The following is a 17651-nucleotide window of genomic DNA, read 5'->3' as shown; positions in this document are numbered from 1 at the left end:
TTATTACTACTAGTAACTATTTTATAATGTACCTATTTATTTTTATAGAAAGTGGTTAATATTTGACGGTCCGGTGGATGCCATCTGGATCGAGAACTTGAACACCGTTCTGGACGACAATAAAAAGCTATGTCTCATGAGTGGCGAGATCATTCAGCTCGCGCCTACTACCAACCTGATATTTGAACCCATGGATCTTGAAGCTGCATCACCGGCTACGGTACTTATAATTAGATACCTTGTTAATTATAAAAAGTTGACGACAGGTTTAACGTAATTGCGAATACAATGGACGATGGATTTTGGAAAAGAAGTCAAAATGTATAATAAAATGACACTGATTATTCCGATGTTTTCGTGTTGTCTGGGTATGTTATTTAGGCATTTTTATAAAATAAGCTAAAACTAAGTAAAGGCACTGTCGCAATAAAAAATATGTTTACTCAAGTATAAGCATAAACAGCAGATAGGCGTTTATAAAAGGCTGAATGCAACTTACTGTACCTATAAATAAATAAGTGCCTACAACAATACGGTTACAAAAAGCTATTAAAATCTGTTCAGTTGCTCGACTATACAAAGAAGTAGGTACTTACTGTCGAAATATGCCCTAAAATTTTATTTGTTATTAGGTTTCACGTTGCGGTATGATTTACTTAGAGCCCAAAGGCCTGGGGTGGCAATGCCTGCTGGAGTCGTGGCTGAACACCCTGCCGCCCGCCCTGCACAGCGTCAATCGCAATCTCATCAGGACGCTATTCAAACGCTTCATGCCGCCTTTGCTGTGGCTAGTTGAGTTATCAGGGCAAACTAAGGTATTTTTAAATGTATGGTTGTCCCGTTCAGAAAATGCTATGTCTATTTTTCTTAGTTGTCGTCTGTGTAGCGTGTCGTTTCATTGTTGGAAAAAATGCCTTAAAACAAGATTAAAGGTGTCAATCATTAGTAGAGTGCGGGTACTTTACCTTATGTCATTTTTAAATTTAAACGAGCAATTCTTGATTATTTATATATATATTTCGGAAACGGCTCTAACGATTTCGATGAAATCTGCTATATGGGGGTTTTAGGGGGCGAAACATCGACCTAGCTAGGTCTTACCTCTGGGAAAACGCGGCTTTTTTGAGTTTTTATATGTTTTCCGAGCAAAGCTCGGTCTCCCAGATATTGTCATTAAAATAGAGTGTTTATCCATTTTTAAATTACAGCAAATGTACGTAACATCACGAAGCAATTTGGTTACCTCGTGTATGAATATATATGACACATTTTTAGATGATTTTTATAATGAAAAATATATGGAATCAGTATCTGATCTTGATGTGAGAGCACAACTAGAGGTAAATACCATTTATTTTTATGTAAAATATTTTCTTTTGTAATAGAACGTTTACCAAACTTAAGTATGTAATAAAAGTTCATGACTGATTTCGTTTCTACGTTCACTGATTACTTACATAGGTACAGACCGTAGTCATTATTGTTTAGGTACTTTAATTAATCGTTAATACGAATAGATCCGACTAGATAAACACAAATTAAAACTTTCAGGGCATATTCTTCTTTTCCTGTATCTGGTCTATAGGAGCAACGTTGGAAGCTAGTAGCCGCAAGAAATTCGATATGATGTTTAGAGGATTACTCGACAAACAATTTCCAGATAATGTAATAAAATAACCTTTGTTGGATAACTTAATTTTAAATTAATACGGGTGTCTTGAAGGGTTTTTTTTCTTTGCAGATCCTTGAAGCTTTGAAATATCCTAAGGTTATCGATAAACCAGAAAAGCAATACATCATTATTATTCCAGTGTTAGGGACTGTGTATGAATTTCGTTATATTAAGGAGGTAAATAAAATATTAAGTATGTACGTATCTTAATATAAGTAGATAATGATTTAGTTTTACAAAACTAGTTATAACCACTTCTGTTTACTAGCTTGCCACCTAGCATGCCACAACTAATAGGATTTAATATTTAAAAACGAAACATATGTTTCAGGGAAAAGGTAAGTGGAAACCTTGGCAAGACGACGTTATCTCGGCGCCTCCAATCAGTAAGGATACTCCGCCCAATCAGATACTGGTGACTACCTTGGACAGTGTCACGTATCTGGCTTTATTCAGGCTCCTGGTCACACATCATAAAGCAGTCATGATGGTTGGACCAACTGGAACTGGGAAATCATCCTATATCATTGTAAGTAACATTATGCACTTATTATATGAGGATTTGTATTGAAATATTAGAATTTGAAATGTGATTGTAGTTAATTAAATATTTTTAGGATTATTTGATTAAGAGAGTTGACACGAAGGTTTTTAAAGCTCTTATAATGGCATTCTCTGCTCAAACTAACTGCAATCAAACGCAGGATATAATTATGGGAAAGCTTGACAAAAGAAGAAAAGGTATATTTTTCACCTATCTATATTTATATTCAGCTAGTATTTCTCGAAAGCGTTAACTTGTGACGTTCGCGGCCAAGAATGTTATATAAGTTTTTTCCGTTAGAACCTCGAAGCTTGGCACTGAGAGTTTTCAAGTCAAACTTGGTTAAATCTTGTCTTCTTCATAAAATATAAGGAGTATGCTAGGCTAATGCAATTCAGAGAAGAGGGGTTTAAAGAACTTTATTGAAAGTGACGTATGTTTTTCAGGATATTTCGGTCCCCCAGTAGGATGCTATGCTGTCGTATTTGTAGACGACGTGAGTATGCCGCAGGCGGAGACTTACGGCGCTCAACCTCCTATAGAGGTTTTACGACAGGGCATAGATTTGGGGTTGTGGTATGATCGCAAGACTAATGTTGCTATGCATTTAATAGATGTCCAGGTCAGATGATAACATGTTTCATATTTTCGCATTACGTTTTTAGGATGCACTATTTCTTATAATCAGATAATTCACATTTCAGTTTATGTGTGCAATGGGAAAACCAACACCTGGAGCAAAACTGATTACCCCGAGGTTTTCTCGTCACTTTAACTTCCTGTGCATTGATGAATTTGATGATGAAACCCTTAGAGTCATCTTCAATAGGATAATGGCATGGCATCTGGATACAAGGTGATTTCGTCATGAATTTACCTGATTCTACATAAACAGAGCTATAAGAAACGTACATATATTTACATAAATCAATAATACATAATGTTTTATTATTTTAGAGGATTCACAAGAGACTTTGAGCCATGTATCGAACAGTTGGTCAACGGCACTCTAGAGGTTTATAAAGAATGCCGATTGAATTTGCTGCCCACGCCATCCAAGTCTCATTACACCTTCAACTTACGTGACTTCTCTAGGGTTATTCTGGTGAGGCCTAAATATTTTTTGCTTGCCAATCTTTCGCTAGACAACTGTTTATAATAAACTTCTCTTTTTAAATAGGGTGTACTGTTGTCTGTCCCGGCCGTAACCCCGGATACACAAAGTATGAAGCGCTTATGGGTACATGAATGTTTGCGAGTCTTCGCAGATCGTCTCGTAGAAGATTCGGACCGGCGATGGATGGTTAAATGTTTACGAGCTGCTACAGAGGAGCATCTCGACGAAAACTTCGATACAATGCTCTCGAGGCTTTTAGACGGACCGAAAGATTACGTAAACACTTTGAAAATGATAATGTACTTACGATGAAGTGATCAATATGTATAAAATTATATAATTGTTTAATTATGTCCACAGATAACCGACCGTCATCTTCGGAATCTAATTTACTGTAATTTTGCAAATCCGAAAGTTGATACACGTTTCTACATGGAAACGACCGACATGGAACATTTGAATACGACCGTGGACGCCTTCCTCGCCGAATTTAACGCTATGTCCAAGAAACCAATGAATCTTGTATTATTCAGGTTCGTATACAATTAAAGTTGGTAGGTATGCGTACTATACTTAACAACATTTAGACGTTTTTACAAGCTTTTGTTTAACTATCCCTGTTAGTAAGTATGTACCTGTGTTAGTTAGTATGGGTCAAATCTTGGAAGCGAAATTTGACCCACTTACCGATTTACGATTGAGCTGAAATTTTGCATACTTACATATGTAAATCGGACGACAATGCAATATTATGACGTCATGGAGCTGATCTGATGATGGAGACAGGAGGTGGCCATGGGAACTCTGTGATAAAACAATGCAAACTAATTGTGTCTGGGGTTGTTAGAATTGTCTCGTTGAGTATTAGCAAAGATAATTAGTTACCTGTGGAAAGAAAAGTACAGAGCCATAAAAGCTTGTACCAAAAATCAAACGTTTTGCCAAAACTTAAATCATATGGAGTTCGTTTAACGATTACATTCACTAGGTTCGCTATAGAGCATGTATCGCGTATATGCCGCGTGCTGGCGCAGCCGGCGTCGCACGCGCTGCTGGTGGGGCTCGGTGGCTCAGGCCGCCAGTCTCTCACGCGACTTGCGGCCAGCATCAACGAGTACGATCTATTCCAGGTATCCTACCTTACTTTTCACATATTACTTAATAATCATATCCAAATACTCGACTAATGTTGACTTTATTTGCGGGGTCGTTGCTGTTGCCAGCACATTTTGAAAATACAAACATTATTTTTAGCTATAACTGACAACTGTACAAGAAAAAAATGATTTAGATCGGATGAGGGCGGATAAAGATTTTGATTGGTCAGCTACTAAATGTATGGATATTTTCGATTTTAGGTAGAAATGAGCCGTACATACGGAAAGAACGAATGGCGAGAAGATTTGAAGTCTTTGTTGAGAAAGTCAAGTACTCCCGACTTATGTATGGTGTTTCTGTTCATTGAATCTCAGGTAAGAGGTAGACATTCTTGTTTAACTAAATAATTAAACAAGTGAACAAAATAACAACGATATATTTTTTTGTGTATCGCCTAGATACCGTGTCAAATGCCTAGGTCACATCCGGGCGTTCAGCAGAAATCTATTAAAAACCACAATTTATCCTATTCAAGGATACAAACATCCAATACTTAGTAGGTAAATACATCTTAGACAGGCTGCTAAAATACTATAATAATAGCTAATAACAGTAATAAAAAAGTAAGTATAATGATAATAAGTGATAATGATAACCAAGCGACTTTCCCGAACCCTAAATTTTGATTTCCCTAAGTAAGGTAAATCTAATCATTAATTTATTTCTTGGTGTAAATAGATTAAAGAAGAAGGATTTTTGGAAGACGTAAATAATATGCTGAACTCTGGAGAGGTGCCAAATATTTTTGGGGCCGATGAAAAGGCAGAACTGTGTGAAAAGATAAGAGTCGTAAGTAAAAGTTAACTGTAAGGTATGTGTTCTCGAATCACATTTATTTTAATAATTTGTCATTTTGGTAGATTGACAGACAAAGAGACAGGTCGTTGCAAACGGATGGTAGCCCGACAGCGCTGTACTCGTACTTCGTGTCGATCGTGCGAGATCAGCTGCACATCGTGCTCGCCATGTCGCCCGCCGGCACCTCTCTGCGTACACGCATCCGCAAGTTTCCCTCGCTTGTCAACTGCTGCACAATTGACTGGTTCATGGTATGTATAAGCAAAGAGAATTTACTATAGAGGCGGATAGGCTACATTCCTACTAGTCAAATCAGCTTCTTTTTTAGAACTGTCAAAACGATTTTTTAGTATAGAATTTATATGAAAACAAATATAGTGACGTCACGGTAAACTCACCTACTTTTTATTTCGATCCGATTTATTAAATACAAATTGTGTTTAAAAATAGCTGCTATCTATGTTTTTCTAATAATTATCTGGTGCTTTATTTCGTGCACGGTTTGAAATAATTTATTTTAAGTACAGGAAACATCCCTATTATCAAATTCTCTCTGGTATAAGGATACATGAAAATCATAACTTTAGCGTAGGTAATTCAACACTTCCTCAATGTCATTGTGTTGCTTAATGTCTAAATTGTTTGTAAAAACAAACCAAAATGCTCTTTTTAAAGGAATGGCCACCGGACGCCTTGCTAGCAGTAGCAACAAGATTCTTAGGAGACGTAGAGCTGACAGGCTTGGAACGTGACACCGCAATCAAGTTGTGTCAGGTGTTCCACACTGACACGCAAGCGCTTACACGCGCCTTTATGCTGCGGCTCAAGCGCTACAACTACGTAACACCGACTGCCTACCTCGAACTCATCAGTATGTTCAAATCGTTGCTGGGTAAGAAACGGATGTAAGTATTAGAAACAAGTACCTAAATTAGCTATTCGTCTACAATGTTATATAAATGGAAGTAATAATATGCTCTCTCTTAAACCAATAGGGAATTACTTACGAGTGAGAAGAGATACTTGACCGGATTGGATCAACTTGCCGTAGCTGCCAATTCGGTCGCAGCGCTACAGAAAGCCTTAGAAGTGCTCCAGCCAAAACTGGCAGCTGGTGCTGCAGCTGTGGCAGAGACTACTGCGAAAGTGGAGATGGAGAAGGAAGGTGTAGCCGTAGTGGAGGCCGAAGTATTAAAAGACCAGGCTGCTGCTGAGGAGCAGGTATGTGAGAAAGAAACATATAACTAATCAAACATATAAATTCTGATTTAATTTTGACCACGTCATATTACTGCTTACTTGAATTTCTTGTCGTTATCTAGTTTCTTGGTTTTTGTTATTGCCTTTTAGTATGTGTTGTGTGTTGTGGTCTAAAATCGTGGACTAACCTCGGAAGGGCCGTATACGCCGTGTTTTTATTGAATTACTTTAACTTCGGGGTATGGTTAAGTACGTTTAAGAAAACTAAATGGCATAGTTAAAATTGCCAAAAAAATTGTTTTTTCTACATTATTTATTTATCGAATACTGATGGTCCTAAAGGCGGTGGGCGCGTGGGGTAGTACGATAATGTATTACTTCACAGCTAAACCAGTATGCTACCATGCTACCAGTGCATGAAATAAACCTTAGGACTCGTTAACCATACTAGTGCCTACTATACTTCAGTACTAAATGTTTAAAAGAACTAATTGCTATTTTTAACTCAAGGGAGCGATATGAAAGTAAAAAGAAACCGTTTAAATCTTTATTCAAGTCAAACTAGGCCGGCTTCAACCCTACGCCTCTAACATGAGAAGATTTAGCCCTATATGGGACCGGCAACAAACTCAGAGGGACAAATCTTTTCAAAACAAGTTAAAACAACACATAACACATCATTTCTTTATTTCACAAAAGTAAGCTTCTAATGAAACATAAGAAATCAAAATAACACTTGAAATAAAACACTTAGCTAAATGGTTAAAGAACGCGGGATTCTATAAGCTATCAGAATAATCCTTCAGGAACGTAGCGAGTTAGGCACGAGGTTGGCTAACGAGTACGTCCGATCTCTAGCGCGGTCCGATCAAGAAGAACTACCAGCGGCGGAGCCTCTCCGCTCCCGCCTCCGTCAAGTTGGCAAACCTGCTCGACCAGTCTACCAACATACCGACAAAAACGCCAACTCGTGCCTACGCTCACTCGAGAGAAACCTCTCGACGTTCCAAAGCCTTCTACCTGTCATCTCAGTTCAACAACACGCCAATAGATGGCGTTACTCTCTACGCAACTTTATTTCAACAATGCGCTAATAGACGGAGTTACTCTCTACACAACTTTATTTATTTTGTTACAACCAAATAATACGTAGCTCAACATTGCTAATCGATTTTATACAGGCGTCTAAAATAATGAACTATAACGCTGCAATACGTCTTTCTGGTGTCAGGGTCCGACATATTTATTTATAAAAAGTAATTAAATGTTGTATGTAGCGTTGTTATAACACGGACATTACATTTAACTCGACCAAACAATTGAAAACTGTGACATAACAATGTAATTTCGAACGAACATCGATCGTCCGATATAGTACTGAAGATTAGTAGCAAATGTTTCAACTCGTACTAAACACTAATCAGTATGTACACGCTTCTAAGGGGCCTAATCAGAAAAAAATAAATGATTGATTATCTCTGAAATGGAGTTGATTAGAATACCTTTGAGAAAGTTACTTGATTTAAGCTCAGGAATGCACCCTTAAAACTTACGGAAATGGTTATTCCCACTAGTTAAGTTACCACCAAGTTCTTACAGTGGTAACTACTGGGATTTTTTTTCCCACCTTTTACCACTGGTAACTATTGGGAAAAAAAATTCCACTAGTTACCACCAACTCGGCTTGGTGGTAACTACTGGGAATTTTTATTTCCACTGGTAAAAGGTGGGATTTTTTTTCCCTGTAGCTACCACCAAAATATTGTTAAAATTCAATACTAATAAAAACACTAGAAATAGTGTAGTACATATAAATGTAGCGTGCTGTAATAAATAATTATGTGTCAGTTAGTGATTCAGTTAACTGCTTTAAAAGTGATCAAATATATTAAAACAGTTTTACCAGTATAAGTGTAAAAACTAAAATAGAAGAGTCTCATTCTAGTTAAATAGAAATTAACTTATTATCCGAATTAAATGTATCTTATTGACTGTAAATTGAATTACATATTTATACAAACGAACAAATATGCATAAGGTATTAAGGTCCTACATTGTTTCTTACTTTACCGTGATAAATATTAAGAAAACTTAAAAATATCTATACCAAATTTAATTTCAAGATCACATTCATTTTCCCAACTCTACCAGGTTTTATAGACGTTCGCATTCGCACGCCATCGTCATCAGAATCAGATAAAGTACATAATTATTATTTTACCCTCTTTCTGATTTTTGCTCTTAGCCTGACGCCCTCTTGCCCCTTTGTCGTACTCAATGTAAGGTTGTTTTATGTGATTTTAATTATCTACACGTTCTTCCAATAAACATATTTTCCAAAAGAATAAAAGTTAAATTAAAAAAAAGAACTGTACGAATAGTACCTGATGCCCCTCTGGTAGAGTGTTATTACCATCCCGCTAGCGTGGGTGTTTAAGCAATCGAGCCAACCAGCGTAACATGACCGAGCGATGTACTAGACGAACGTAATTGGAATGCGAGCCTATGCTGGTTAGTCCCAGCAGTCAGCCCATCCGTAGCGCGCCCTAAGCGGTTTTAATAACAACCATGCCCTTTAGTTATTTAGCCTGACTAAAAATTATGAATACCTACATATTCCAGCTGTGCATCGCGTTATAATAGAACGAAATTAAGTAGCTATAAATAAATAAATAAAATTCTTTTATTTCAGACAAAGTCCATATCAACATAATAACTAAGTACACTAAAATTATAATTAAAAATTACATAAAATAAAATAGAAATTGAATTAAAAATAAAATACAAATTATTACTAACCATGGTATAATAATATACTCCGCCTGGTACTCTATTCCCGTCTTTTCTAGGTCACCTAACTGACACAAGCCTACGTCATCATGCGACAGCGCTATATGATAATATGCGATAGCGCTATATATAGCGGCCATGTTATTGTGACGTAGGCCTGTGTCACTCTGGGAATAGAAGACCATGTTTTATTAGACCATGTTACTAACTATTATTTACACTAATAATAAATGTCATACACAACCTTATTATTATGCTGGGCCATACAACAATGGTTCACATAAGCGCAGTCAAACCTGCTCGCAATCATTTTCAGGATGCTGTTGGAGCTGCCCCTAACACGGCGCACCAGGGATGCGCAGCGCTTGCGCATGGTTGCATAGAAGCAGTCTACCCGGGCTGTCGCGAACATCCCTGACGCGCTGCAGTATCGAGGCAACCCTATCAGCACTCTGAACGCATCGTTATATTGGACTCGCAGAGCATTGTACTGTTTCTGGGTATAATCACACCACAGTCTGCTGGTATAAAAGACTGTACAATAGGCCCTAAACAGGGTGACCTTGACTTCAGCGGAACAGTGTTTAAACCTGCGTGCGATCATATTAGCCCGTACAGACAATGCTCTGCGTTCCCTTTCGATATCTGCATCGTCTTTAAGGTCAGAAGTTACTTGATGTCCGAGATATTTAAACTGGCAAACTAATTTTAGCGGTGTGCCATTTAGTTTGATCGGTGGGACATCAGGCAGGCACTTGTTTCTCACCTTAAAAACCATGCACTGGCTTTTGTTGACATTATACACGATGCCATGACTCGCAGCATATCTTTCGCAACTTCCTAGAAGTCTCTCAAGGCCACAAGCAGAGGCGCTCAGCAAGACCATGTCGTCTGCATAGCTAATGTTGTTGACACATATTCCGTCAATATAGCAACCGACACGGACGCTATAAATAATAAAACGAAATCAGTTCTGTCGGTTTTTGACTGATTTGTTTGTTCCTTTTATATAAATAAGTAATTAATTTACAGTTAATAAGATTTCTTATAATCTGGTCCATTTAAAGGTTAATGCTAAATTAAAACTCAGAAACTCTCACATCCATCTTTAATATTCTTTTTGACGACTCATTAGGTTCGGCGGCCTGGGTATCCGCAAAATTTCTTGTGTTGCTCTACCTGCGTTCTTGTCCTCGGTGCACGGTGCTCAAAGCCTTATAGGGAAAATATTAGATCCATCCATTGGATCTATGGAGGCTACACACTGCTCTGAGGTCAAGAACGTTTGGTCTATAACCTGTCCCAATACAGACCCGCCTGTCAATCCCTGTTCGCATAGGCAATGGGACGAGCCGCTCTGTCAACTAGTACGGAAAAACCTTTTAAATACGTCAACATTGGTACCTTCCTTGATAACACCACCTCCCGCCTGGCAGCTAGCTTACGTTTGGGGGCATCAATAAACCAGCCACACACACTGGGCCACCATGGCCTCTCATGTGTCCGCTGGTAGACTCTCCCGCCACGCCAGTATAAACGCTGTCATCCGTCGGGCCCTTGTTAGTGCGAAAGTGCCGACAATCCTCAAGCCCAGCGGGCTGGCCCGGGACGACGGCAAGAGGCCTGACGGAATGACGCTGGTGCCTTGGAGCATGGGACGGCCGCTAGTTTGGGATGCTACTTGCGTTGACACCCTGGCACCGTCCCATGTTCCAAGCACCAGCGCTGGTGCTGGCGCTGCGGCATCCTCGGCCGAAAGCCTCAAACGCCGCAAATATGCCGCCCTAGGAACCAGCTACATGTTTGCGGCGTTTGGCGTGGAAACCTTGGGACCGTGGGGGCCAAGTGCGCGTCGGCTGTATAAAGACTTAGGGTCGGTTGCACCAAACTGTTCGTATCGTTAAACAGTTCGCTAAATTTTTATGTATGGAAAGCTTTATAGTAAAGCGCCGGGGCGCGCCGGCTGACGATGATCAGTCTGTCAAATGTGGTTGGTGCAACTGGCCCTTATTGTCGCGCCTAATAAAGGCCTCGGGTGACCAGATGACTGGCCAGTACTTCGCACAGCGCATTAGCTTAGCTATACAGCGAGGAAATGCGGCCAGCCTTCTGGGCACCCTGCCCGTTGACGGCGATTTAGGCCAAATTTTTTAGCTGTAGGTAGGTTAAGTATTTAGTATTAAGTTTTATTATGTTGGTTTTTGTTTATTTAATTTAGCACCAAGCCGAGTTGGTGATAACTAGTGGAAAAATTTTTTCCCAGTAGTTACCAGTGGTAAAAGGTGGGCTGACTACTCGGACTAACCAGCATAGGCTCGCATTCTAATTACGCTCGGGTAGTACATCGCTTGGTCATATATATAACGCTGGTTGGCTCGATTGCTTAAACACCCATGCTAGCGGGATGGTAATAACACTCTACCAGAGGGGCATCAGGTACTATTCGTACACTTATTTTTTTGTATTTAACTTTTATTCTTTTGTTCATTGGAAGAACGTGTAAGTAATTAAAATCACATAAAACAACCTTAAATTGAGTACGACGAAGGCGCAAGAGGGTGTCAGGCTAAGAGCAAAAATCAGAAAAAGAGTAAAATAATAATTATATACTTTATCTGATTTTGATAGCGATGGCGATGGCGTGCGAATGTCTATAAAACGTGGTAGAGTTGGGAATGTGAATGTGATGTTTTTAAGTTTTCTTAATATTTACCACGGTAAAGTAAGAAACAATGTAGGACCATCAAAATTTATGAAATAAGAGTTATGGTAATACCTTATGCATAATTGATAGGATACAACTATGAATGGTTTATCGCAATATAAGTATGAATAATATCGGTACCTATGCCTTGTAATTGCTAAACAATCGCTTACCCACATAACCATTCCAGTCGCAGAATCATCAAAGTGGTAACTAAATGTCAGATGTGTCGTAACAGAGTCCACACAATGTGTCTAGAATTGTTTCGAAACAAAATGTCGTCGCCGTGTGTACACTTTTCCGTAACAAGGTGTCGACACATTTGTGTGCACTTTGCGTGCGGTTTGCGACTAAATCTGACAGCAAATTTGTGACAGCAAATGTCAATATAAAATACCTCTTGAAAACCAAGGTTTGTCAAACTACTATTAGTGTCTCGTGTGCTCGTAATTCTAGTAAGTCATCATGGGCGATGCAAATAATAATAATCGACCAAAACCATATAAACACCCAACACCCGTCAACCTTTTACAGAAAAGTTTTTAAAGAAATGCAATACGCTACTTAGGTCAGGCAACGAATGCTCAAAAAAGTTGTAGAGGGAAATGCTCGGAACACAATTTTTGACTTGGTTTGGACAAGTTAGGAGGTGAACATATCATAAGTCCCCGGCCGTAGCCCTTGAGCGGGGGGAGAGAGGGGGCTTTGAAGGTCCCATTTTCCGGTTTTTCGATTATATCTCGGAAACTATGCATCTTAGCGACATGGCCACTTATACAAAATGAAAGTTAATTTAATTTGTTACAAGTTTATTCAGTAAATTTTTTGATATGTTGAATAGTTTTTGAGATATCCGCTCTTGAAAGTTTATTTAGGGCTCTCAATTTTATTTTGATATATCTACATCAGTGAAGGTGCTAGGCCGTGTTTGGTATCGTTTTCGTATAAATCTGGGGTGCTGAATCCATTTTTGGTATCACATTGACACCATTCCACAAAATTAAAAAAAAAAAAACTTTTTAGGGTTCCGTACCTCAAAAGGAAAAAACGGAACCCTTATAGGATCACTCGTGCGTCTGTATGCCTGTCCGTCTGTCATAGCCTATTTTCTCGGAAACTACTGGACCAATTAAGTTGAAATTTGGTACATATATGTAAATTAGGGCCTCCAGAGACGGACATGTAAGGTAAACAAATTAATTTTATACCCAAAAAAACCTATTAGAAATGTGCAGTCAAGCGCGAGTCGGACTTAATGTACGGAACCCTTAATACGCGAGTCCGACTAACACAAAAGAAAGTATTTTGATAAGTTTATATGTTTTTACTTCGGAATGGTGTCAATGTGATACCATACCTAAATTTGGTACTGCGAATTTATACGAAAAAGATACCAAACATGGCCTCGTAGCTTTACTGATGTAGAAGTCAAGATAAAATTGAGAGCCCTAAATTCTTATTACTTGGCCTAACTTGTGTAGAAGGAAAAGGAAAAATAAAAGTCTTCGGCAGGAATATAAGACACAAATATATATTTTTTCAATCATCAAGCATAAACATACCTTGATTATATTATTCTAGTGAGATCCTCATAGATAAACAAAAGCATTTAAAAAATTACAAGATCGAAATGTCACGGAACTTGTGAGAGTTATATGTGAAAAATAAAAACTTTTATGACAAAAAAATCTGGACACAATTTAAGAATCACCAATTGCGTCGAGGAATCATCGTATTGTTGCTTGTTTCATTACCTCCTCGCTTCTTTTTTTGTCCTTTGTAATCTGTAGCAATTGGATGGATCTGAAAATAAAGATAACTTGCGTCGTCATGGATGTCGATTTATAGGTTTTAGGGAGTGCAGAATTCGAAAATAATGATTATCGATAATCCAAGATGGCGGCTACATATATACATTTTTTATTTGGAGAACCAACAGCTATGACAAAACCATAGAAATTATAGTGGATACAGAAAGCCAATTTTAGGAACTCACAGGTACTAACATAATACTAAACTAACAGGTACTACTTATACTGAGGTTACGCACTATCGCAAGCACATATGTGAACAAAGCCAACATTTTGACCTTTTATCATAAAAGTCGTCATGAATATCGTTTTCTAGGTTTTAGGAAGTGCCGATTTCGAAAATGATGACCAGTTTGAAATCCAAGATGTCTGCCGTGCACTTTGTCATAAAAGTCGTCATGGATATCGTTTTATAGGATTTAGGGAGTGCAGAATTCGAAAATGATGACCATTTTGGATTCCAAGATGTCTGATATGTTTCTCGCGGGAACAAATGGGAATACACTCATTACTGATGTATTCCTATTTGTTCCCGCCCTACGTGATGCGGAGACAAATGGGTACGTATTATATGCAGCGCCTATTCCCTCAGTTCCCGTCGTAGACAACTGGGAATACATCTGAAAATTGCGTGAAAAAAATATTTATATGCAACGCCTATTCCATCTGTTCCTGGCGGGGACAAATGGGAATACATCAGATAATAGTGTGTTCCCATTTGTCCCCACCTCGATAAAGTGGGAAAAAATGGGAAATATTTACATGCAAATTCTATTCCATCTGTTCCCTGCGGGGATAAATGGGATTACATCCGAAAATTATGTGTTCCCATTTGTCCCCACCCCGATAAGGTAGGAAAAAATGGGAAATATTTACTTTCAAATCCTATTCCATCTGTTCCCTGCGGGGATAAATGGGATTACATCCAAAAATTGTGTTCCCATTTGTCCCCACCCCAATAAGGTGGGAAAAAATGGGAAATATTTACATGCAAATCCTATTCCATCTGTTCCCTGCGGGGATAAATGGGAAAACATCCAAAAATGTGTTCCCATTTGTCCCCACCCCGATAAGGTGAGAAAAAATGGGAAATATTTACATGCAAATCCTATTCCACCTGTTCCCTGCGGGGATAAATGGGAATACATCCAAAAATTGTGTTCCCATTTGTCCCCACCCCGATAAGGTGGGAAAAAATGGGAAATATTTACATGCAAATCCTATTCCATCTGTTCCCTGCGGGAATAAATGGGAATACATGTTTTAATGCAAATACATCCAAAAATTGTGTTCCCATTTGTCCCCGCCCCGATAAGGTGGGAAAAAATGGGAAATATTTACATATAAATCCTATTCCATCTGTTCCCTGCGGGAATAAATGGGAATACATCCAAAAATTGTGTGTTCCCATTTGTCCCCGCCCCGAAAAGGTGGGAAATATTTACATGCAAATCCTATTCCATTTACGTACAAAAATGTCCCCCTGTCAACTTTCAATCGAGATTTAATCGATAATTTATTCGATTAATATTCAGATTAATTCAATTTCAATCTATGTTAGGTCGACTAAATTAATCGCGATTAAAATTTGAGGATTAACTTTTTTTATTCCATTAATTAGTCGAATAAACAGTTAGTCGATTAATGCCCTCATCTCTGACCACGGCATGGCTCTTACACTTTGAGAATATCTGAAAACGAATGAACACAAGGAGCCATTTTGCAAATCCAGTAACTTTGTTATTACTTTTGACAGCGCGTGTCATGTGTCTACACAGAGTCGACACAAAGTCGAAACATTGCAACTACTTTGTGACTGCAATATTTCTCAGCCTTAAACCATATTTATACATCATAATTAACAAGTTTAGTAGTATGTAAAGCGTTATTTCTGTTATTTAAGTATAGTAAACGCAACGAAGTACTAAAAATGCATCAAATAATATAGTTATGAACACAGGCACTGAGAAGTAAACAATTTCATTGCCGGCTAAACTAAAACAATGTGGTGGCGCGTTGATTATATTACACTTAGTTTATCAAATCACTCGAGCAGTTTAATTCCCCATAATAATTTAAGTCTATTGTAATATAAATGCAAACAATATATAATTACGTCTTGTAATCCGTTTTAGAGATGGCGTATTAATGTCACTTATTTTTATTTAAGTATTTTTCCATCTGACAGTTTCCATTTGACAGGAACAAAATGAACGAATGATTTTGGCATAAAGTAGTCGCAAACTCGTAACAATTTGTGCACACGGCGACCACACTTTATGTCACTTTGTGTCATGTGTCGACCCTTCCCCATTTCTGGTAACTGTGTCGACACGGCGACGGCTCTGCGACTGGAATTGTGACCGAAACAGACGGTGTCGACACAAGATGTGTCTACACCGCGTCGTAACGGCGACTGGAAATGGTTGTATGGGTAGTTCCTAAATATCCTTTGTGTTGTTACACCCTTCGCACCCTATTGTTCTTAACCGCCGTATCGCCAGCCCTTATGGCCGATAAGAATGGTATTAGTTGACATAGTTTGATAATCATACTGGAACCAATTTAGGCTAAGCTAAAAATAAACACGTGAAATATATTTGGCTATTTACTCCGCCCACCAAACTTTCATCCCTTTTTACCTGGCCCAAAGAATGAATACGACAATCTTATCAGTCCACTTTTAAGTATGTCGGAAGCAACTGTAAAAGGGCGTTTTCAGAAATAAATATTGAAAACCTGATTCTTTCACATCTGGACGTTCTTGGGCTCATTCTACTCAGAATCGACAGCATTCTCCATCCCACCATTAAAAAAAGATGTCCCAAAATGTCCATTCCATTACGTCACGTTTTAGTATGAAAAAAATTTCACCTGTATGTGCGTGACGTAGTGGAATGTACAATTTTCATACAAATTTTTGGGACATTTTATTTTATCATCAGAATTGAATATGCTAGTGATTCTGAGTTTAAAGAACCCAAAAACACCGGGATCTGTGAGAATCGGGTTTTCGATATTTATTTCTGAAAACGCCCAAAAACAAAATAATAAACGTTAAATACAAAAAAGAAGTGTACGAATAGTACCTGTACTGCTACCACCAGTTTTGACATTGACAGATTAGCTCGCGTCTACATAAATTACTTTCTATACATCTCGCTTGCACTAATATGCGAGTACGAGCGAGATGCATAGAAAGTAAGTTTCTTAAACGTGAGTGAATATGTCAATGTTAAAACTGGTGGTAGTGCTTCTGATGATGCCCCTCTGATAGAGTGTTATTACCATCCCACTAGCGTGGGTGTTTAAGTAATCGAGCCAACCAGCGTAACATGACCGAGCGATGTAGATTTGTATTTAAGATTTGTATTTATTGTTATTTATTATTTATTGTAATTAGGATAATTTAGTTTTTAAGTTCTACATAATAAGTTTTCTGCTATGCCCCACCCGGGTTTAATAATATGACGTGTATATTTTGTATACTTATGTTATTTAGCATGAATAAATGAAATGAAATGAAATGAAATGTACTACCCGAGCGTAAAGAATGCGAGCCTATGCTGGTTACCTAGTCCGAGTAGTCAGCCCATCCGAAGCGCGCCCTAAGCGGTTTTAATAACAACCATGCCCTTTAGGTACTTATTTAGCCTGACTACAAATTATGAATACCTACCTACATATTCCAGCTCTGCGTCGTGTTATAATAGAACGAAATGGAGTAGCTGTAAATAATAAATCGAAATCAGTTCTGTCGGTTTTTGACTGATTTGTTTGTTCGTTTGTATAAATATAATTAGGATAATAAGTTAATTTCTACTTAACTAGAATGAGACTCTTCCATTTTAGTTTTT

General features: G+C 38.2%; 1 protein-coding gene across 1 annotated transcript in view; it reads left to right on the top strand.

The window, feature by feature from the left end:
• LOC134790509 (dynein axonemal heavy chain 7-like) overlaps window positions 1–17651 on the top strand; it is a 73156-nt gene that overhangs the window by 37033 nt on the left and 18472 nt on the right. The window contains exons 31-48 of the mRNA XM_063761333.1: window positions 49–220; window positions 633–815; window positions 1209–1340; window positions 1552–1665; window positions 1742–1849; window positions 2004–2201; window positions 2290–2413; window positions 2663–2838; window positions 2921–3072; window positions 3174–3321; window positions 3397–3609; window positions 3694–3866; window positions 4322–4463; window positions 4692–4805; window positions 5170–5280; window positions 5352–5540; window positions 5965–6194; window positions 6285–6510. Coding sequence (XP_063617403.1) covers window positions 49–220; window positions 633–815; window positions 1209–1340; window positions 1552–1665; window positions 1742–1849; window positions 2004–2201; window positions 2290–2413; window positions 2663–2838; window positions 2921–3072; window positions 3174–3321; window positions 3397–3609; window positions 3694–3866; window positions 4322–4463; window positions 4692–4805; window positions 5170–5280; window positions 5352–5540; window positions 5965–6194; window positions 6285–6510 — 2905 coding nt within the window. The remainder of the gene's footprint in view (window positions 1–48; window positions 221–632; window positions 816–1208; window positions 1341–1551; window positions 1666–1741; window positions 1850–2003; window positions 2202–2289; window positions 2414–2662; window positions 2839–2920; window positions 3073–3173; window positions 3322–3396; window positions 3610–3693; window positions 3867–4321; window positions 4464–4691; window positions 4806–5169; window positions 5281–5351; window positions 5541–5964; window positions 6195–6284; window positions 6511–17651) is intronic.

The sequence above is a fragment of the Cydia splendana genome, chromosome 5 (genome assembly GCF_910591565.1).
Source record: "Cydia splendana chromosome 5, ilCydSple1.2, whole genome shotgun sequence".
In the NCBI taxonomy this organism is placed as follows: Eukaryota; Metazoa; Arthropoda; class Insecta; order Lepidoptera; family Tortricidae; genus Cydia; species Cydia splendana.
This window is presented reverse-complemented; position numbering and strand designations above follow the sequence as displayed.